The 20,183-nt window shown below is 34.0% G+C and overlaps 1 protein-coding gene across 1 annotated transcript; it reads right to left on the minus strand.

Annotated features, from left to right (window-relative positions):
- Positions 1-1,596: 1,596 nt before the first annotated feature.
- Positions 1,597-17,585, minus strand: LOC112602096 (toll-like receptor 6). Its single transcript, XM_025350024.1, has 2 exons — positions 13,263-17,585; positions 1,597-1,680 (listed from the first exon to the last, which is right to left on the minus strand). Exon 1 carries the CDS (start codon positions 17,060-17,062, stop codon positions 13,274-13,276), a length of 3,789 nt encoding a protein of 1,262 aa, XP_025205809.1. The 5' UTR covers positions 17,063-17,585; the 3' UTR covers positions 1,597-1,680; positions 13,263-13,273.
- Positions 17,586-20,183: the final 2,598 nt, after the last annotated feature.

The raw sequence follows: 20,183 nt of genomic DNA on the forward strand, positions 1-20,183 counted from the left end.
AGAGTAAAATATTTGTTTAATTAAATAAATTTCTTGAAACAGTAGTGTTTTAATATGAAATACTATCTTAAAATGTATCTTATCGATAACCGTCGCACGATGCATGAGTGCTGGTGTATAACAATAGAACCAAGAGCATTATACTTACACAGCAGCAATATATAGACGAGTCGATGCCGATTTAACGTTGTTATTGCTGTTTTTGTTTTACTTACGCTATTATTGTGATAAATTACAATCAAAACACGTTTGAATGAACATTTATTTTATATTATACGATAAATAACGACAAAATATACAAAGTAATAAATAAATTAATAATAATAATAATAATAATAAAAAAAAATGTCTATACAAAAATTTGACAAAGTTGGCTTAACACAAAATGTATTTGGTTATAATTAAACTTGACGATACACAATACATTTCACGGGGGTCAAAATAATATACACGAAAAATCGATTCAAATTAAAAATTATATTAAATATATTATCACAGCTGAGAATATATAATTTATGTTATATATTTATACAAAATGAAGTATTTAACATGACTAGATCGCCTGGTTAAGTAAAAAAAGAAAGTCGGAAACCAATGCGCTTATTACAATAATATCAGTATATTAAGTATATATTATATATAGTTACATTATAATATATATATATATTATATTATATTATTATTATCTTGCAATAATAAAATGTACGACTGTGTTGAAAACAATTCGAGTTATTTTTATTAAAACATTGTTGAGAGATATTAAAATAATTAATATTATTTATATTAACTGAAATTCGTGTGGGTAGAAATGTCGACAAAAACAACAGAAACGAAGCACTGGAGTGTACGATAAAGTTCAGTAGGTGTGTGCGCAGTTGGCGCGGATGGTGACGCACACGTCTATGAACTTATTTGTTATTATCATCATTATCATTATCGCTATTGTTTGGGTTTGCTGCTGCTAAACGGTGCGATTCGAATAGACCATATATTATTATGTGTATACATTTTCGTAGAAATATTGGAACGAATATCATCTGTGCGGAATTCGCGTTTTAATTCCCAATGCGGAAATTGACTAAAGGGTTTTTGTTCGGAGTTCGAGTAAAACAAATGAAAATAGTTCTTTCATACCGTCGTCTAGTTACATTTCGTCAAGTGCACAACCGAACACACATGGACGCGCGCATGTATTTACAACAATATACAAAATAATAAAATTCATCTACCTATCCGGTGGAGATGTCTGTTTGTGTGTCGGTAGTATATGAGGTGCACAGTAATAATATTTATAACGATAACGATAATAATAACAAAATAATATGGCTGGACTAAAATATTACACAATAGGTATCCTATTATGATATGAGTATTATAATAGTAAGTGTGTACGCGAAAATTTTGACTAGAAATCCAACGGGAAAACTTAAAATTAACATTAAAATATTCATATTTCTAAACATAAAAAATAATTATTATTATTATAAGTTAATCGACCGAAATATAAAGACGTTTAGGTATAATATAATGTAATGTGTTATAATGTTTTGTATAATATATAATAATGGGAACGTAGAAAATACAATTTTTTTTTTATATATATATTAAAAGGATCGTGTTCAAAAGATTTATTTTTAATTTTTGGTTTTGAGCGGCCTCTTCATTGACATTGCATAAACACTGAAACAAAATTACATAATGATATTAGGTATACGTATAATATTGTGTCCACAAATAACAATTATTCAATACGAAAACATATAATATAATATATTTAATAGTATATCATTAGAACGTTATTAAAACCATCTTTAAAAATAAAAAACAACAATAGAGCTATGTGTTTCCCCAGAGAGTTTTATCGCATCTCGAGCTGTAAGAGTGGTGAACCATGAAGTTTTCGCTTAGTAATTTATTTCAATTTGTTTAACTCGATTATAATGATAATGGAAAAAATAAACGTTATTATCGTTTCGGTTTTCGATAAAATTGAATAATATACCTACACGCGGTGTGGGTTATGTACAGAATGCGATTTGCTCACGAAAACGTACCAATACAAAATTGTCGCTGGCTTATTACGCAGGAACAAAATCAAAACTACTAAAGGTATTACACTCTTTTCAGTAATGCAGTACGTCTAGTGCCGTCGAGGGTTTAATGAAAAAAATAGAATTATTTCTTCGTGGATATTGGAAACGCAAAGAGGTAAAAAATGGACTGCAGTGTGTTTGAATGGTTTATAAACGTAATGTATTCGGCTTGATTGCCATTTAGGTAAAAACTTTGAATTCGCACGATAAAGTATTTTCTAGACCAATATAAACGTGATAAAATCGCACGTCGTTTATATTTTGAATTTTATTTCTACTTTATTTGTATATATAATATGCATTAATACATTATTTTTGGATTTAAACAATCTCATAATAACTGAATCTGCGTCCCGCAAGTCACGTAGTTACAAGCGTTCGATTGTTCCAACGGACAGTGTTGTACACGGTCTTGCTTTTAAACGGTTTCGATAAGTATACTTTATATATATATATATATATATATATATATATATAATATTATTTGTACGAAGTTACATGTTATATACATGCGTGCTATCGTTGTCACGCGAGATTTACAACAACTTTCGAGGTAGGCGGCGAAACCAATTGAACAAACGCTTGCGATTATTCATTTCGGAATCGCCCTAGTCGTCGTCTAATGAATCTTCCTGCGAGACGACATTATATATACTTAATAGTTAATGGCGTGTATACACGTTTTCTTGTCGCGATGAACCGAACCGAATTGCTCGTGAAACGATATCATAATAATAATAATAATAATAATAATATTTTATTCGTCGCAATCACGTAGCGCGCAATGTCCAACGCGTTTGATACCGTTCAAATAATAATAATTGACGGTTACCGACCGTGAAACAGCACTCGCCCACGTAATTTAATGATTTTATTACGAACTATACTCAAAGTATTTCGTGATACCTGCGCGAATCGTTCGTTAATTATTTTTCGTTTTCGTCGGGTCAAATACTACGGGCGTCTAGAATTATATATATATATACACGTTTTGGTGATTCAGCAGGAGAATAATGAGTGGTGGCGTTTGACTTCAATTTGTGTGCTCTCACTCGGATTTTATACGCCATCAATCCCGCGCCCCCGTCCATCGGTCGGCTTGATCGCTCTGGTTACACGACGCGAACACAACGCGCACTATTATAGTAATGGGCGTACAGTATAATATAGTAACAGTACGACGTAAACCAGAGAAAACATTATGGAAATCGTCGAAAGTGAGGTCGACCAGAAGTTTATATACCTGCCTAAACATTGTAATACAATAATATTATACGAAGTAATATTATACAATATGTATATGTACATAAAACAGTTCACGGCGATCGAATGCGATAACTGCGATTTTGATATCATATATCTGCAGTACATAACATTATTATGTTATATACCTATACAAAACGCGCGGTATATACCTATTAATTTGCGGCATTATCACGGAGAGTTAGTCACGGGGTCGATGGCCAAAACACTAAGGTACATTATAACGATAACGACATTATAATAATATAGTGTATAATAAATAATAATGATAATATGCAAACGGTTATATGTACCGCGAGCGTAGTAGGTAATAATATTGTCGAATGTGCCCGTCTGATTTTCGACGGTCCCAATTCACCACTTAAGGAGAGGGGTGGCCAGTGGTGCTTCCGCTCGTCATCCGTTTTTTCCGCGTTTAATAATCTCACCATAAAATCACATTTGCGCCGATGCATTTTTATAAATGTACTAGCTATTATAACTGACGTCGTTTTGTGTGTGCGGTAAGCGTTAGAGAGGTCAAAAAAGGTCTTGTTGGGGAGCAAAAAAAAAAAAAATGATCGCTCACTCTTCAAACAAAATACGCACATTTTAGGCGCCCTTGTCAAAACCGATTAAGACAATTAAGTACAATAATAATAATTATCGTATTGTATGGTATTTTGTTATCGCCGTAAAATATGTTGTGCAATTATTGTATCACTGACTTTTAATAAAATATTAAATAAACGGTCGGTGACAAATGACTGCTGACAATGAATGGAAAAGCTTTTGAACGTTTTTAGTGACATTTTAAAACGTAAAACGTAATGTTTTTTTAATGTTTTTTTTTTTTTTATAAATCGAATACACATTTTTAATTAATTCATATGATTTCATATCAGTTTCATTGATTACAATTATATTTTTGCGATGACATTCTTTATTGTTAAACGATACACAAACGTTGTGATGTAATATTATAGATATAGGTAGTTTTATTTGCAAATAAATATTAATCGATTTTACTGAAAATAGAAAAATAATAAACTAATCAGAGAAATTTGAAAGTCAAACCGATGAGTCACAGAGTTCAGAAAACGTTGCATATGTTTTTAATGTATATTATTCAAATGAAATCTAAACAAATATTCCAATGCTAAGTGAATTTTGTGATTCAACAAACTTATTATTTAGGATGGGATTTTCTATAAATGTATAATATAATATTATATTGTATTATATTCGTAGTAGATTTATACATTTCGGAATTAACGATAATCATGATTTTTACTGCTGGTTTCCATTTTGTAAAGTCAAGTATTTTCACGACCAAATAAATCGGTCGATTTTTACTGGCTTTCTTTCTACCATTCTCTTTTCAAAGTTTTCCATTTTTGACAAATTTTATTAAAGCATGAGAGGCATTTGCTTAGTATACAACATGCGGCGCGATGCCCAATATTTAATTTGCACGTTCAACTTTTGTGTCTAAAACTTGGGATCACTGCGACTGTGGCGCACTACGAGTATTATTTTTATTACTAAGACAGCTGTGCACAAAAGTAAAGCACAGTGGTAGTATTTTTTTACGTTATTATATTGTCGTACAATGGCAGACAGCCGTGTAGTTCACGAACATAGAACTCAGAGATTTAACGAAATCGAATTAAGCCCCTTCATACGCATCAACACTGGGCTTAAAAATATATATATATTTCAAATTTCTAAAAACTAACAAAACATAAGTGGATTTTGTTGAACTTGAATTCCTTGCGTTATGCGTATAAATGTATAATACCTACTGCTGCCACAAGAAAAATATCGTCGTCTTGATAAAATTGAAATGTATTCCAAAAATTCGATTTGAAATCGAATAAAAAAAATATTACGTAACTTTAGAGACGACACGATTGTAGTAGAGCTTTCGTAGAGGATTTAGCCAAGACTATGACGTGTATAAATATACATTTATATAAAACGAAATAATAACATTGAAATTTTCCACACGTCGGTTATTACGTTATCGGCTACGACGAAACCCCGGTACAGTGCGTATTCTCGTCGCGATTTATAAAAAAACAATAATAATAATAATAATAATAATAATATGATGTTGAAAATTTTCGCCGACCACAATAAACCGCCATCTCAGTATCTCACAATAATAATAATAATAATAAAAATAATAACATATCAAGAATCATGATATTATCTTGTTATTTTAATCCGGAACACGGTATTATCATAATATTATTAGGTATGTGTGCACGTCTGCAGCGCAGGAATATAATATACTAATATTAATATTTTAAGACGCTTTTAGGTATGTATTATTTATGCCGCTCCAAGACGTCGTCGTCGTCGTCGTCGTCTTCGTCGTCGTCTCCGTCACCGTTTCCGTCTTCGTCTTCGTATACAAAATATCATAAACATTGACCTGGTTGTTGCTGCCGCGGGTTCTCGCGAGCGCGGCGGCGGCGGTGTACCGGTGCCGAGATAACATCGTCCGCGACTGGAGCGCAAGCGCGCGCATCGCATCGCCGTCGTTATCGGTCGGGCGCATCGCTCGCGCCAAACGCCCGTGAAAACGACAGGTGCGGCCCGCCGGCTCGGGTCGGGATACTTAGATATTTTAATAGTGGTATGATATTATTATGTTATCGTCATCGTCATTATAATAATAATATAATATTATTATCTATTTACGTATAATGATTGTCTACAGGGTGTTTGCCCTCCTCTCGTCAACTATATAATATAATAACTATAATACAGCTGTTATACTCGCACGTCTACGGTCGTCGACGTGTCGACGCCAAGGCTGAACATCGATCGAAGAACTAACGGGTTGAAGTGATTTCAGCTTATCGACTTAAGTACCAGCTATGGGTCTGGTGTATTCATTACCTACCTCAACTTTGATCTAATTCGTTTGACTCTACGTTGAGTGTTGTATTCTCAAATCTTGATTAGGTTATTAATTCTTCAGTTTTGATGAGATAGATTTACGACGAATTTCGTGTTTATAACAGTATTTTGTAGATTAAAAACTAATTTGTCAATAATAAAACGGGGAAAACATTCGTCGACCGTACATGCGTAAACACAATAGTCACCGCTTATAAGTAGAGAATAAAAATAAAATTATTTTCAACTTTTTTTTTCTAATGTTTTTCAGTTGTTTATTTTGTAAATAATAAACGTTAAACAACATAGTAAGCACGTTTATTCTCAAATTTAAGCACAAATGATCCTCCCGAGTCTTAAGTATAAATTGAATTCTATAAATCCTACAGATTTCCAAATACATTTATAAATATAACTTATATACTTCCGCATTCATTGGGTAGGCGCATTAAATTACTATCGACGTGATGTTGATAGAGATCAAATCTCGAGCTGACGGTGTGCAAAACGTTGGTATTTGATGGCTCTCATACGAATCGGTTTAATTGATTTTAGATTTTTGTTTGAAACTATAACTGACAAACGTCTTAATATATTCTTTTAAACTGTTCTTCTGATTTTAGAATAACCGACAAAATACTACTATAGACAGAGCCATCTTCGTTTTTTTTTTGTTATCTGCCGACTTCAATTATTTATTGTTTTACAGCATAATCGAAATAAGAAAATTGATGGCGATGTCAAAACGGTGAGGCATCCTGTATAATATTGCGCTTAGATATATACAATATACAGCTAGGTATAGGTATATATTAATGGAGCGGTACCGAAGATTATCATACTTATGATTTCGTTTCGTTACTTTTCGTATTTTGTATCACACCAAACGTACTTTGCGCCGAAGGATCAAACAGCGCCCGCGACGCGATTACGATCTCGCGAGCCACGCTCATACATTGCGGAGCGTGTATACAATATTATGCATATTATTATTATACGTATTAGTCAGATACGTCGTCGCGCGCCAACCTGATTATTATCCTCCGGTCACTATAATAATATTATTGCCATAAAATAATAAATATCAGAATAACGTTGGAGGTGTGCAATGTGCATAATAAAATACTTAAATGGTCCACGTCTGTAGTCTACATTTTGTACGATATTATTATTATGGTTTTTATTACGCTCACGCGGCACTTGCGGTAAGTATTAGATTTAAATATGTATAATAATGCATAACAATATCAAATTGCACTGCGCTCACATGTACCTAATATTACTCCAATAGTAATAATAGTAATAATAATAATAATAATAATAATAATAATATCAACGACAATAATAATACCGACGAGATTAACGGAACAATGCGCTTTTTGTCCAGTTTCCAGTAGATTTAATACGGTGCGCGGCCGCCGAGGTGTACCGTACAAAAGCCGAATTCGGGTCGAGCGATTCCCATTGTTGGCGAGAAAATTGGTGGTGATGGTATCCTTGGCACGTCCCTTTTCAGCCTTTTTAATATAATATATAATATCCCTTTGACAAAAAAATAAAAAATAAAAAATAAAAATAAAAAAGATAAAAATCAAAAAAACCTATTACGCCGTCTCGGAAATTCGCACGCGAGCAACATTTAAGTGGGATGACGACATCATCGTTGCCGTTGTCGCGTCCGTCGAAGTTACACAAACCATTCACTAATATACGTGTTGATAAAAGTATTTTCGTCCTTTGACCGTAATTTATGTCTGATCGGACAAAACCGATAACGTCGAGGTAATCTAATAATGATCGAACAGAATTCGAAGACCATCGCGAATTCGTCTCCGACGTATTGCTAATAAAATCTGTTTGATCGCTGAAGTGTGACTGACGAAACCGATACCTTAAAATGGTTGCTATAAAATAGTATTACTTGTGATCCGTCGAAATAGGTAGGTACATTAAACGTATTATATTATATATAGTTTTTCAAATATTCCAAAATTACAAATCGCATTCGCCATATATTGTTTTAAGTTACGCAGTGAAGAACTAAACAAAGTCTTCTCGCTTTTGCAATTTAATTGACAATTAAAGTATTTAATAAAACCGTATTTTACTAAATACTTTTTATTATTATTATTATTATTATATTAAAATCCTATTAAGGATTTATCGGCTTTTACATTGACGGAAATTTTATTCAGTTGCATTGTGCTAGCTCTTGTCCATTGGGACTTTAAGCCGATTTCACAAACGTTAACAGAACGATAAACGTAAACGAAACGCACGTGTCCCCGGGTGGTGTATACATATATATCGCTAAATCGATACCGATCGGTTTTTACATTTTAAATCCCTTGTTGGGACAGTACTTTTTTATTTTTCCATAAAAGAACTAAACTTTGTCAACTTTTATTCACCCCTTATAGTGGCATGTTATAAAATAAAATATACAAGTTTGGTCAACCGTTTAAAAAATTGTTTTCATCCGCTAAACGCCAATTTCTGACGATCGATCAGTGTATATTTGGACAACTACAGCATCAGTTGACATCAATTTTAATCGTACAAGAATATTACCCTTGAAGTATTTTTGAATCTTAAATCAAACGAAATAATAAAACATTTTTAGAGTATAATTTAATGTAATTAATTATTTTTTACTAGGTACCTTCAGAGTTAAATATATCTAATTAAAATTTTGATTTATTAAACATAACATTTATTTTATGATATCATGGTTAAAATTCATTAAAATAAATTGTGTTTTATTAACATCGTTATCTTTATATTGTAAGTTTTTATTCACATTTACATACGTCATATAATAAGATGATATTTTAGCATCAAATAGTGTAGACTGGTAATTTATTTTTAAGGAAAACTCGTTTTAATTTAAAACGATAAAATTTAATAACAGATTAATGATTATTAAGTGTAAGATACGCACCTAATTGAAATGTATATTTTTTACGAGTTAAATAAATTAAATGTAAATATTTATTTAATATTATATAATAAAATGTTTCATTAAAACTTGCAAAATTAAATGATAATTCTGTTAAAAAATATATGGTATATATTTAATTAAGCTTTACGGTTCAATCATAATCTACACAAGGTTATTAAAAAAGCTTTAACTTGTAATAAAAATGAAATAATAACCATTTTTAAATGTAATGCACATAGAGACTAGTTATATAAATAAATACATATAATATTATTACAGTGTTAGTATTATTTTCGATTATTGTTACAATTCATTAAAAAGGCACGAATTATTATTTGTATTTCAACCATATTTTTGCAAACGAATACAAATATTTTAACGAATAATATGTTGTATAATAATGAAACGTATTTTGCATTGGGTACCTACTGCAAATGTAATAAATGCGTTAGTCGACACCATACTGTAGGTAGTAGTGTAGATGGTTCGATGTTCAAAATTAACGTTCAGTTTACTCAAACTATTTTGTATAACGCACAACTGCGAGTCTCCCTTTACTTAGTTATATCAGAGGGTTAATTATCGAATGGGCTAAGGTGTCGAGATTGGGTTTCTCTTTACACACACATACATTCACCCTGGTGTAGGGTGAATACGAGTATACGGAGAGGCAGATGGGAAGCATCGTCGAGCAGATGTTACGTATTAGGGCGAAAAGATGCCAAAACTGAGGGTACATTTTAATTTCGAAGGTAAAAAACACATAACAATAACGAGAGCAGTGTATATAAACACCGTTTATAGGGGGAAAAAAAAACGAAAAATGATATTTTGCAAGGACTTACACGCTTCAAACACGAGCTAATGAAATCTTCGTAAACAAAAGAAGAAATGAGACCGACATTGTAGCTTACAAATTTAATGATGTAGAAAAAATGAACAGAAATAATGGGATTTGTGGCATTTTGTATTTTACAGTTTTTTATTCTAAATGGTCTCCCGAGGCGAAAAATAAACTAGTTATTCAGACGAACAAGACACTATTTTTGTTGTTTTAAATGCATAGTTATTATTAAACTTTACAACTGGTTTACAAGTTTCAAATTAAAAAATACTTTGTAGACGTCTAGATAGATAATAAAAGAATGCGTATTTATTATTATTTTTTTATTATTCCACAGGAAACGCGATTCAAACATTGTAAAATTGTATTTTAACGTCTTTTTAGTGACTAAAAAAAAAAAAAAAAGCAAACAAATGACGATGTCAAGAGGTCTCAAACAGTTGAAGTTAACATCTATTCACACGTTAAGTATATATACAAAGTATACCTAATGAAAAAAAGATATATATAAAGGGTTTTTCCTCACAAAGGTAGATAAACGTTTTGCTGGAGGGTGTCAAATAGTAAAGGGGACCTTTTGGAGTAGTAAATGCAAATTAATGAAAATTATAACTTTTTTTTTTTAAAGGATCTTCATATAAAGGCATTTTCAAGTAGTAGAGTCACTAATTTAATTTCTACTCGTGTGTTTTAAACTTTATTATTATTATTACTATAACTGTTAAAAGTTTACATAATTATTCGAATAATGGGCCTACTTGGAATTGATGACTATAATTTGACGTTTATTTGTTTATTATTTTTATTTTTTATATTCATCACAACATACTTTTGCACAATTCAAGTATATACGATAATTAATTATATTATTTCACTCTCGTCTTTTCAAGCTCTACACCTATAACATACAAATCCTTGCATGCGTGTAGATGATGTGACAGGATATAAACACCGACTTATTTTAATGAATTCAACCATAACGCCTCAAGTACTTTTGTGTATATTATTATTAAACTATGTGTAATATGCCATTCAAAAAATAACTTTTATAAAAAAAAAAAAAAAATGGAAATTAAGTTTAATCAGGAGTGAATATATTATTAAAAACAATTTTTGGTTTGTGCACAAATATTATTAAAACCTTATGATGATAATCTATTCTGTCAACTAGCTTTTGTCCACAAACGTATCTCCATCTTTAACAAAGAATAGGAGATACTTAACACGAATCGTTTTAATGAAACTTGATTATTGGCAGGTACCAAACTCGGCCACTCAGGATTGTTCCTGAGGCGGTAATCCCATGTTTTCGATTCTTAGCGGAGTATTTGTATGATGATGTGTATATATATATATTTTTTATTTCTAGATATTTCTTATTGTAGAAAATACTTCTATCTTTATTTTTAAATGTGATTGTTGGTAAAAATTTGTATTATGTTGATTATTAAAGGAATGTCAAAAATAAGAATATCCCAATATATTTTTCAATAAACAAAGAACAAAAAAAAATAAAAATATTAAAAACCAGTAATATTAACGTAAGAGTATTTTTAACAGTATTGATTTTTTTATTTCGTTCTAATTCAAAAATAAATATCCGTAGATACTTAAAATTTTCATCAAATATTTATATTTCATATTTTCTAATATAGTACATTATTCAAACATCATAGATCTTTTTTTTTTTTTTATAAACATCTAAAATTTTGATTTATTTTCTATAAATGTTATACTTAGCAAAAATACTGGAGAATTTCAAAGAAGGTTTACAAGTTGATTTTACTATAATTAAACAACAAAGTTAATGAATTATTTGAAAGTTAATGAATATCGTCAAAAAGTGAAAAATTCATAAAACTATTGATTATAATACCTTGAAATATTCAAATATGGTTTCTCATACTTTTTTATGATTAAAATTAATAAATAAAGTTTATCACAACACCAAATTATTATTAAGATGTTTTGAAGTTAAAATCAAAACAAAATTGGGTATTTACATGTAAAGTAACGATTTATTCTAGAACGAATTTATTATTTTTTCAATTCAAAAAATATTGATTTTTGAAACTTGAAAATTTCCAGCATTACTTTTTTTTCTATATATACGCACAATGCAATTCTCGAAATATTTAGATTAAATTTAAATTATTTATAGGCATTTGAAAATATTGACTTTTTGAAATTTAATTTGTACAAGTGTTAATTCAAAATTTATCATTATTTCTACTACAAACTCAAATTTTCGAAAATACAATAAGTTTTTCATATACCTACATTGAATTTTAAGTTTTACGAGATTGAATATATATTTTTGAATTTTTGAATTTTTTTAATATTGTTTTAATATATAATTTATTTTCATAGATAAAAATATGTGAATGTGATGACAGAAAATAAACTATATGCACCATACAGTAAAAAAAACTTCAGTTACAAGGATATTAAATGTTTGGATATAAGATGGACAATAAATAATTATGTTGGTGTACAACAAAAATATTATTTGTTTAAGTACCTACTAGATAATTTTTGGCATTCTGTACATTATAATTTTGTATTTACTATTCATAGCGGCATTTTAAAGATATTTGGATTAATTTTAAGCTTTTTTGCATAATTAACATATTTACACAGTTCTATGGTAGGTACGGTGAAATTAAATTATAATTTAATAACAAATTAATAACTAGTAATATTAAATGAAATAATATTTAAAATTAAAGTTAGTTTAACCTGTCGTATAACTAACAGAAAAATAAATAAATTATGGTATAATAAATATTAAAATACATAATTAAATATTCTTAGAAATGTAATCTGACGGTCTGTCTTCATTCGAGATCGTAATATTTTATACAGTAATTCATCATTTCAATTAAATTTACAGATCTATTACAATGACCTATTCAATTACAAAATATACGTGACTAATGCACTATACAAAACTTTGAACACACAAGTTTTGTTTTTTAATTTTTCAAGTACGTGTGTTAAATATACATTGTTTTATATAATTTTACGAGATTGTTAATTTGTAAATTGTTATGTATATATATATATATATACATAATATATTGAATATTATACACACAGAAATTAATACAACTGTACAACCTTTAGAAATATTTTGTTTAAGTTTTTTATATATTTTTTACTTATGTTATAGAAGTGTATATATATATGAATAAAAAATTACTTTAAATAATCAATTGTTTTAGAATATTACCTTTTGGAAAATCACGCCCAAAGATGCTGCGAAGAATCCACGTACGCTGGTGACAAATAATACTTGCTAGATTGTACTGAAGCAGTCCTAGGTGGCTGGCTAGCAAATGAATAGGACGTCCTCAATGGCGTCGCATAGATGTTTACACCATTTCTGGATCGGGACATTAAACTTTGACACTTGCTAACATCTGGCATAGCAAACTTTAATTTTTCCCAGAACATTCGATCACCCCAATTTACTTGAATAGAATTTTTCATGTAAACTCTGAGTTCTGGATCGACGTCCTTTGGCTGAATTTCGCCAAGGGTGACAATGATGAGCCGTCCCTTTTTATCCTTAAGACCCTCGTGCAGTGCTGATTTAAATTCAAATCGACACCATTCAGATTCCACAAAATTTTTAGAAACAACTAGAATCGTCCTCTTGGATGACTCGATAGCTTCCACGATAGTATCGGCGACAAATGAGCTGACATTAAAATCCCGATAATGTAGGCCTACCCTGTACCTAGGATTGCCCTGTTCTAGCCCGGGTGCTAGCATCTGAGCAACGAAACCATCATCTTTCAGACTGTACGTGATGTACGCATCAAACATCCTGTCATCTTCGAATGGTACGGTTTTATGACAAATTCTGAATCCGCATTTATAGTACACCCAAGCGCGACACTCTTCTCTGTACACGACTACAAGGTACAAGATTAGCACCAGAGCTAAAATTATACACACAGCCGTTAATACCGTAGGTAATACGTCTCTGACGATTCGGTTTTCTACGATTGAACCAAAAAACGAACTACATTCAGTGGCATTTTGGTCCCGAATACTTACATCCCTGTTGCCGTCAGAATGGCACGTGACGGCGGACGAATCCACGACCCTGTTACCGGATACCATAATGTACCGTCGGAACGACTGGACAAATTCACAGTCACACGACCATGGATTGTTGGAAAGGTACAGCTCGGTCAGGCGTAAATTGGTTGACAATATCCAAGAGTCGTAGTCGTACAGCCTGTTGTGATCGAGTCTCAGCACTTGCAAGCTTTTTAACGGTTCAAATGTCATGTTGCTGATGTAACTGATAGCATTGTGCTGTAGATACAGTTCTCGAAGGTTTTCAACAGTGTTGAATTCGGATCCATCGAACCTCTCGATCTTATTGTCCTCTAGGTGCAATACGGCCAGTCGCTTAAGCCCCGTAAATGTGTCGTTGCGTACAGATTGAATGCCCGAGTTATTGGCAAACAGTATACGTAGGTTCTTGCGGCCTAATAGGGCATGGCTGGATAAGTGCGTGAACAGATTTCCATCTAGATATACCTCTGTGGCATCCATAGGAATTTTAGCAGGAAGCTGGGTGTAATTGGATGAGTAACAGTCAACGATATTGGACGACCACGGTTGGTCGTGGTAGCATGTACAGTTTGCCGGGCATGTCATCTCGCAGTCACAAGCGTCAAACTCACAACACTGGCACACGGCGAAACAGTGAGTCTTATACGTGCACACAAATTGCGCTTGGTTAATGTCGGCCAATGGTACGTACTTGTTCTCTCGATTGTACAGCAGCTTGCAATAAATTGACGATAAATCCATCACCATCGGATATTGGCGTAGCCCAGCCAGCAGGTTGATACGTTGCAGCCACTCCATTTTACAATCACACTGAAACGGATTGCCGCTGATGTAGAACTCTGGTAGTGGTTTGTCCGAGTGGACGGGTGCAAGACGCAGTGCGTTGATATCCAATTGGCCAATGTGATTTGCATACATGTCAGCCCGAGTGATGTTGGTCTTTTTTAAGAACGTCCCTGTCTCCACGGTCATAATCTGGTTGTCGTTCATCAATAGTATTTCTACACTGTCGGGTATTGAGGCTGGACTGATGTACGTCAAGTAGTTGTACCTCACGTCCAGCTGACGGATTTTGATAGTGACACCATTTTTGTTGGACAACTCGGTCAAGTAGTTTTTGTGCATAGCCAACCATTCGAGATTTTCCGGTAACATGCCATAATCAAAATCATTTAAGACGTTATCAGATACATTTAACCACTTCAGACTTGACACGTTGCGAACTATATGCTCAATTGTCGATAGACGATTTCCGTCCAATCTGATAGCTTCTATATTTGAAATGTTTTCAAATGCGTCCGCAGTCACATAGTCAATTTGATTGTGTGCAACGCTCAATATTTGTAGTGAAACCAAATTATCAAATAGATTAGACGTTAAATTGCGTAGTCGGTTTCCCATCAATCTTAGACCATTTAAATTTGACATGCCGTAAAACGAATCTGGGTCTATAAAATCTATTTGATTCTCTCCCAGGTCTACGTTCTTCAACATTCTCATTTCTCTCAAAGCCAATGGAATAGTCTTCAAAACATTCCCACTGAGGTTTAATTCACGCAATGTTGTGCAATTTTTGAAGCAGTCCTCGTGCACGTCTGTTAGTTTATTACCATCCAACGAGAGTAAAGTCAGAGCGTAAAGGCCGTTTAGAGCCAATGGACTGATATCGACAATTTTGTTATTAGACAGCACTAACGTGTCGAGATTTCGAAGTGGTATGAATGCATCGTTTGGAATCGAATCGATTTGATTACCACCCAAATTTAATATCTGTAGTGTGTACAGGTCGTGGAATATTGTTGGGTCGAGTTTGGATATTTTATTATTAGACAAGTTCAACGCAACTAGTCTAATAAGTCCTGTAAACGTGCTGGCGTCTATCCAAGTGCTTGTAAGCTGATTAGATGAAAGATCCAGCGAAGTCAGCTGGTACAGGTTGACAAATAGACCCGGAGACAAAGTACCGATCGAGTTATCTTGCAAATAGATTTGTTTAATACTATAAGCTACGTCCTTGAACATGTCGATGGGCAACGAGACGATATTGTTACAAGATAAGTCGAGAAATTCTAGACCTGTAAGACCGCCTAGCGGCTTATCGTTGACTACTGATATCTCGTTGCCGGCAAGTCGTAGCTCAGTGAGCCGACGTAATGAGCTGAAACCATTTGACGGCATTACGGTAATGCGGTTCCACGATATGTCAACGAACTGGACATCTAGTGGACACTGACCGGACGCGGGCTTCCTCATGTACGTGTTTGCCTCGTACACTTCATCACGGCCGCTGATAAGCGGCTGTGGCGGTGGCGGTGGCGCGCGTTCCCCGAAGCCCAAGTCAGCTACGTCCTGTATGCGGTTCCTGCTCAGGTTTATGAGCACCAAGTTGGGTAAATGACAGAACGCGTTCTCGGGCAGCGCGACCATGTTGTTAGTACTCAGATCCAACCGTTCCAGGCGGCTGGCATGCGCGAAACTGCCGGTCGCTATTTCGATGGTCATGTCGGTGTTCGGCCAATCGGACATACCCGTCCTGACGGTCAGGTTTCGCAGGTCTGTGAGACCCGCTAGCGTGGCGGCCGGCCATCGGGCCAGCTTGCACGCGTCCAGCTCGAGCTCGCGGAGTCGCACGAGATGGGCAAAACTCTGGTTCTCCATCGAACTAAGAGCCTTGACTTCGGGATCACACGATATGAGCAACGAGACGGTGTGCTCAGACGGGATGGCCGAGAAATTCGTGGTGTCCATCTCGCTGTTGATGGTCCGGAGCGTGCACGCCAGCAGCACCTCGTCGCCGTGACCGTCGCGGACCTTCCACGCGCAGTCCTCTGGCGCGTCATAGTTGAACTGCGGACCGGACGACACGTTGCTGTGGTGGTATTGTCCGCACACCGACTGCCACATCGGTATGGCTATGAGAATAGCGAAGAACAGGCGCATACTCGCGGCGTCGGCGGGGCGGCAGCGGTGGTCACTCGTCGACCGAATGCATGCGCTAGAAAATGGCCTGCGCGGGGCCGACGACCATGTCAAGACAACGAGAGAATAGAATAAAAGTAATAATAATAATAGTAATAAAAAAAAAATAATAAATAAATCGGAAAAAATAATAATATTAACACTTGACCGCGACGAGCAAGAGTACCGATAAATAAATCGCGCGGAAAAAAAAAAAAAACCTTCACGACAGAAGCGGCGTATTTTTAATAGTTATTATTGTCGTTAAAACGTTTGTGCAGTTGTGTGTCAGAGCAGTGGCGATCCAACGGCGGAAACGTTTTTTCGGCTGTTATAAAATAATTTCGGTTTCGACGACGACGACGACGACTGCTGCGACGGTAGCAGTAGCGAGGACGCCGTGTACATGGCGCGACGGCGACGAACTGTTCGATGCGGTGCGCGAACGCGGACTGATCGTGTCGGACGGTACATGCTCGTTTACGACTGCCTCCGGGCCGGTGTGGTGCCCGCGCGCACTACACTAGCGCGCGCGCCAACGACGCCGTTTTATTCCCCGCGGAGTCGGACGACCGGGCTCGACGGTGGCGCGACCATCGACTCGAACCACCAGGAAACGTTTTCCCTTTTTCTCCTGTTTTTCTGTCCTCCAACCTCCACGCCTGTCGCCGCCGCCGCCACAAACTGCCGCCGCCGCCGTTCATCATTTTGCAACCCCCCTGCACAAACAGCTGCACGAACACACACGCGCACGCACACCGCACGTCGTACCTATATAATATTATTGTGTACGATACACGCACACGTCCGCGACTCGCGCGAGTCCCCTCGATAAAAATAATAATAATAATATGACAAAATCAAAAAACCGTAGAACAAATACTTGGTTTTTTAAATTTGCTTTTTTATTTATTTATTTATTTCATTTTTCCCGGCGGTTATCAGTGTGCGCGATCGCCGCGTGTCATAATACTTCATATATTTTATTGTCGCGGCGCATATAATAATATAATATATTTTACGTCGTGCCGTACGTAACGTGCTTAAACGAGTGGAACGCACGCACCGCGGTCGCCGTGTGCACATTATAATATTATTATACGGTTTATAGGTAAGCATTGGCCAAAATACGAGGGAGAGAGAGAATGGGTTTGTAAGAGAGCAATCGTGCCACCGGGTGCGTTTTAATATTATTATACATAGTAAATTTGTTTCGTTTATACCATTTCGAGTTTACTTCTGACGAGGACCACCATCACTCCAATCGGAGTCGTAATGAATACAAAATTATATGAATTTGTCGTGTGCTCTCGTCAAGAAAACGAAGGAAAAAAACTAAATACCTACGATCCGATCTCGACTATAATGTGAATAATATCGTATCGTTGCGACGTTGCCCTCCGGAATTGACGTTTCGTTTCGTTACAATTAGGGCGGAAATGGATTCCGTGAATTTCGTTATTGTACATGTAGTTGTCGTCAACGAGTCTCCGGCTATCCCGAATCCTGAGAATTTGTACTTGTATATACTTAAGTATATTTTTTTTAAACCACATTACAGGCAGATTGGTGTACCAGCAGAACATGCGGAAAGTATAATTTATAAGTACGCAAAACTTGTATCGGTATATTACCATGCGAATGGGAGTAGGATTAAAATAAAAAATGCAAAATTACTATTTATTGTTGAATATAAAATCACGCAATGTTTGTAAATTAAAAAAAAAAAAATAACATTTACTGAAACTTGTAGAGTTATAATTGTTAAAAAATATTATGTTACTACTTCTAAAACAGTAATAATTTATTTGAATATTAGTAAAACACAAACAGTACATGAAAGTATATCGAGTATATTAATTAAATGTCACGATTAAAACCTATAAATTTTGTTTACATTTTATTTATAAAGACGGTCTATTTTAATTAAATTGGCAAATATTGAATTGTTAAGAATATTCCTACAAATAATATAATATATATACTATGTAAAAAAAAAATAAATAATTTCACGTTCTACGTAACTTTATGTATTTCTTTCAATTACATTGGCCATTTTTACATACAAATATATTTTAATTAAACGAATAATAATACAGAGAAAGAATCGACATTTGTATAAATGATATAAAATAATCTCTCTTTCTTATATTATAATAGCTAATTAATTAATTATATTTTACGAAAGAGTGATTATTTTTAATCTTAGTTAAAAGTTATTTATTTCGATAGCATGCATAATGATTTAACATAATATGTTTGATTCTTAATATTTTCGGTGTTTCGATAATATAGTATAGGTAGTTTATACAAATAATAAAATATTAGTGATAGTTTAGAAGAACATAATAAAAGTAATAAATTACTATGATCTGATAAATTAAAATTATAACCTATTGCACTATGGTAGTGTGTACAATTCATTCGAACAGATGATGTACATAGGGTCGTCGTTTTAGGCATTCCGGTCCACGGAGGTTGCTATACAGATAATGTTCTCATCATAGCGATGAAATCGATACATCAAAACATTTTACACTGTTTTCTCGATTTACAATAATCATTTCAATTTACAATACGACTGGAACGGTGTTTGGTATGACGTAAGTAGTAATAATAATAATAATAATAATAATAAACATTGTACTAGTACCGTAGTTACTATAATAGGAACACGATCGTGGTTTACAGTTTTGATAATAATCGACGACCGCGGGCAAGTGATCGTCTCTGTGCTGTAATAATATCGGTGGTTGGTGTTGGTGGAGCTCGCTGGAAATAGTAGTGGTACACGTCCATACACACAACAACGACCGAAACGATTGGAATTTGGCGGGGCGCCATCGAATACGAAAGCCAACTACTATTATTTTCGACACGGCTCGGCAAATAGGGGTATATTACATAATCATATACCTATATAGTTTAGTACATCGAACAGAGGGGTAGGTTAACTATTATAATGTCGAAAATGGTTTTGGTGTATTTTTTATTCATTCTTACGCCCGTTAAACGTTTTTTGTTTTGTTTTGTTTTGTTTTTTTTTTGTTTTTTTATAACCTAACGAATGTGTCCCCCTTATCACGATGAAAAATATTAATTT

The sequence above is a fragment of the Melanaphis sacchari genome, unplaced genomic scaffold (assembly GCF_002803265.2).
Source record: "Melanaphis sacchari strain LSU unplaced genomic scaffold, SCAv2.0 Contig81_pilon_pilon, whole genome shotgun sequence".
Classification (NCBI taxonomy): Eukaryota; Metazoa; Arthropoda; class Insecta; order Hemiptera; family Aphididae; genus Melanaphis; species Melanaphis sacchari.

Excerpts from the sequence above, each read along its gene's own strand:
- LOC112602096 (XM_025350024.1), bottom strand. The coding sequence starts at position 17,062 with ATGCGCCTGTTCTTCGCTATTCTCATAGCCATACCGATGTGGCAGTCG.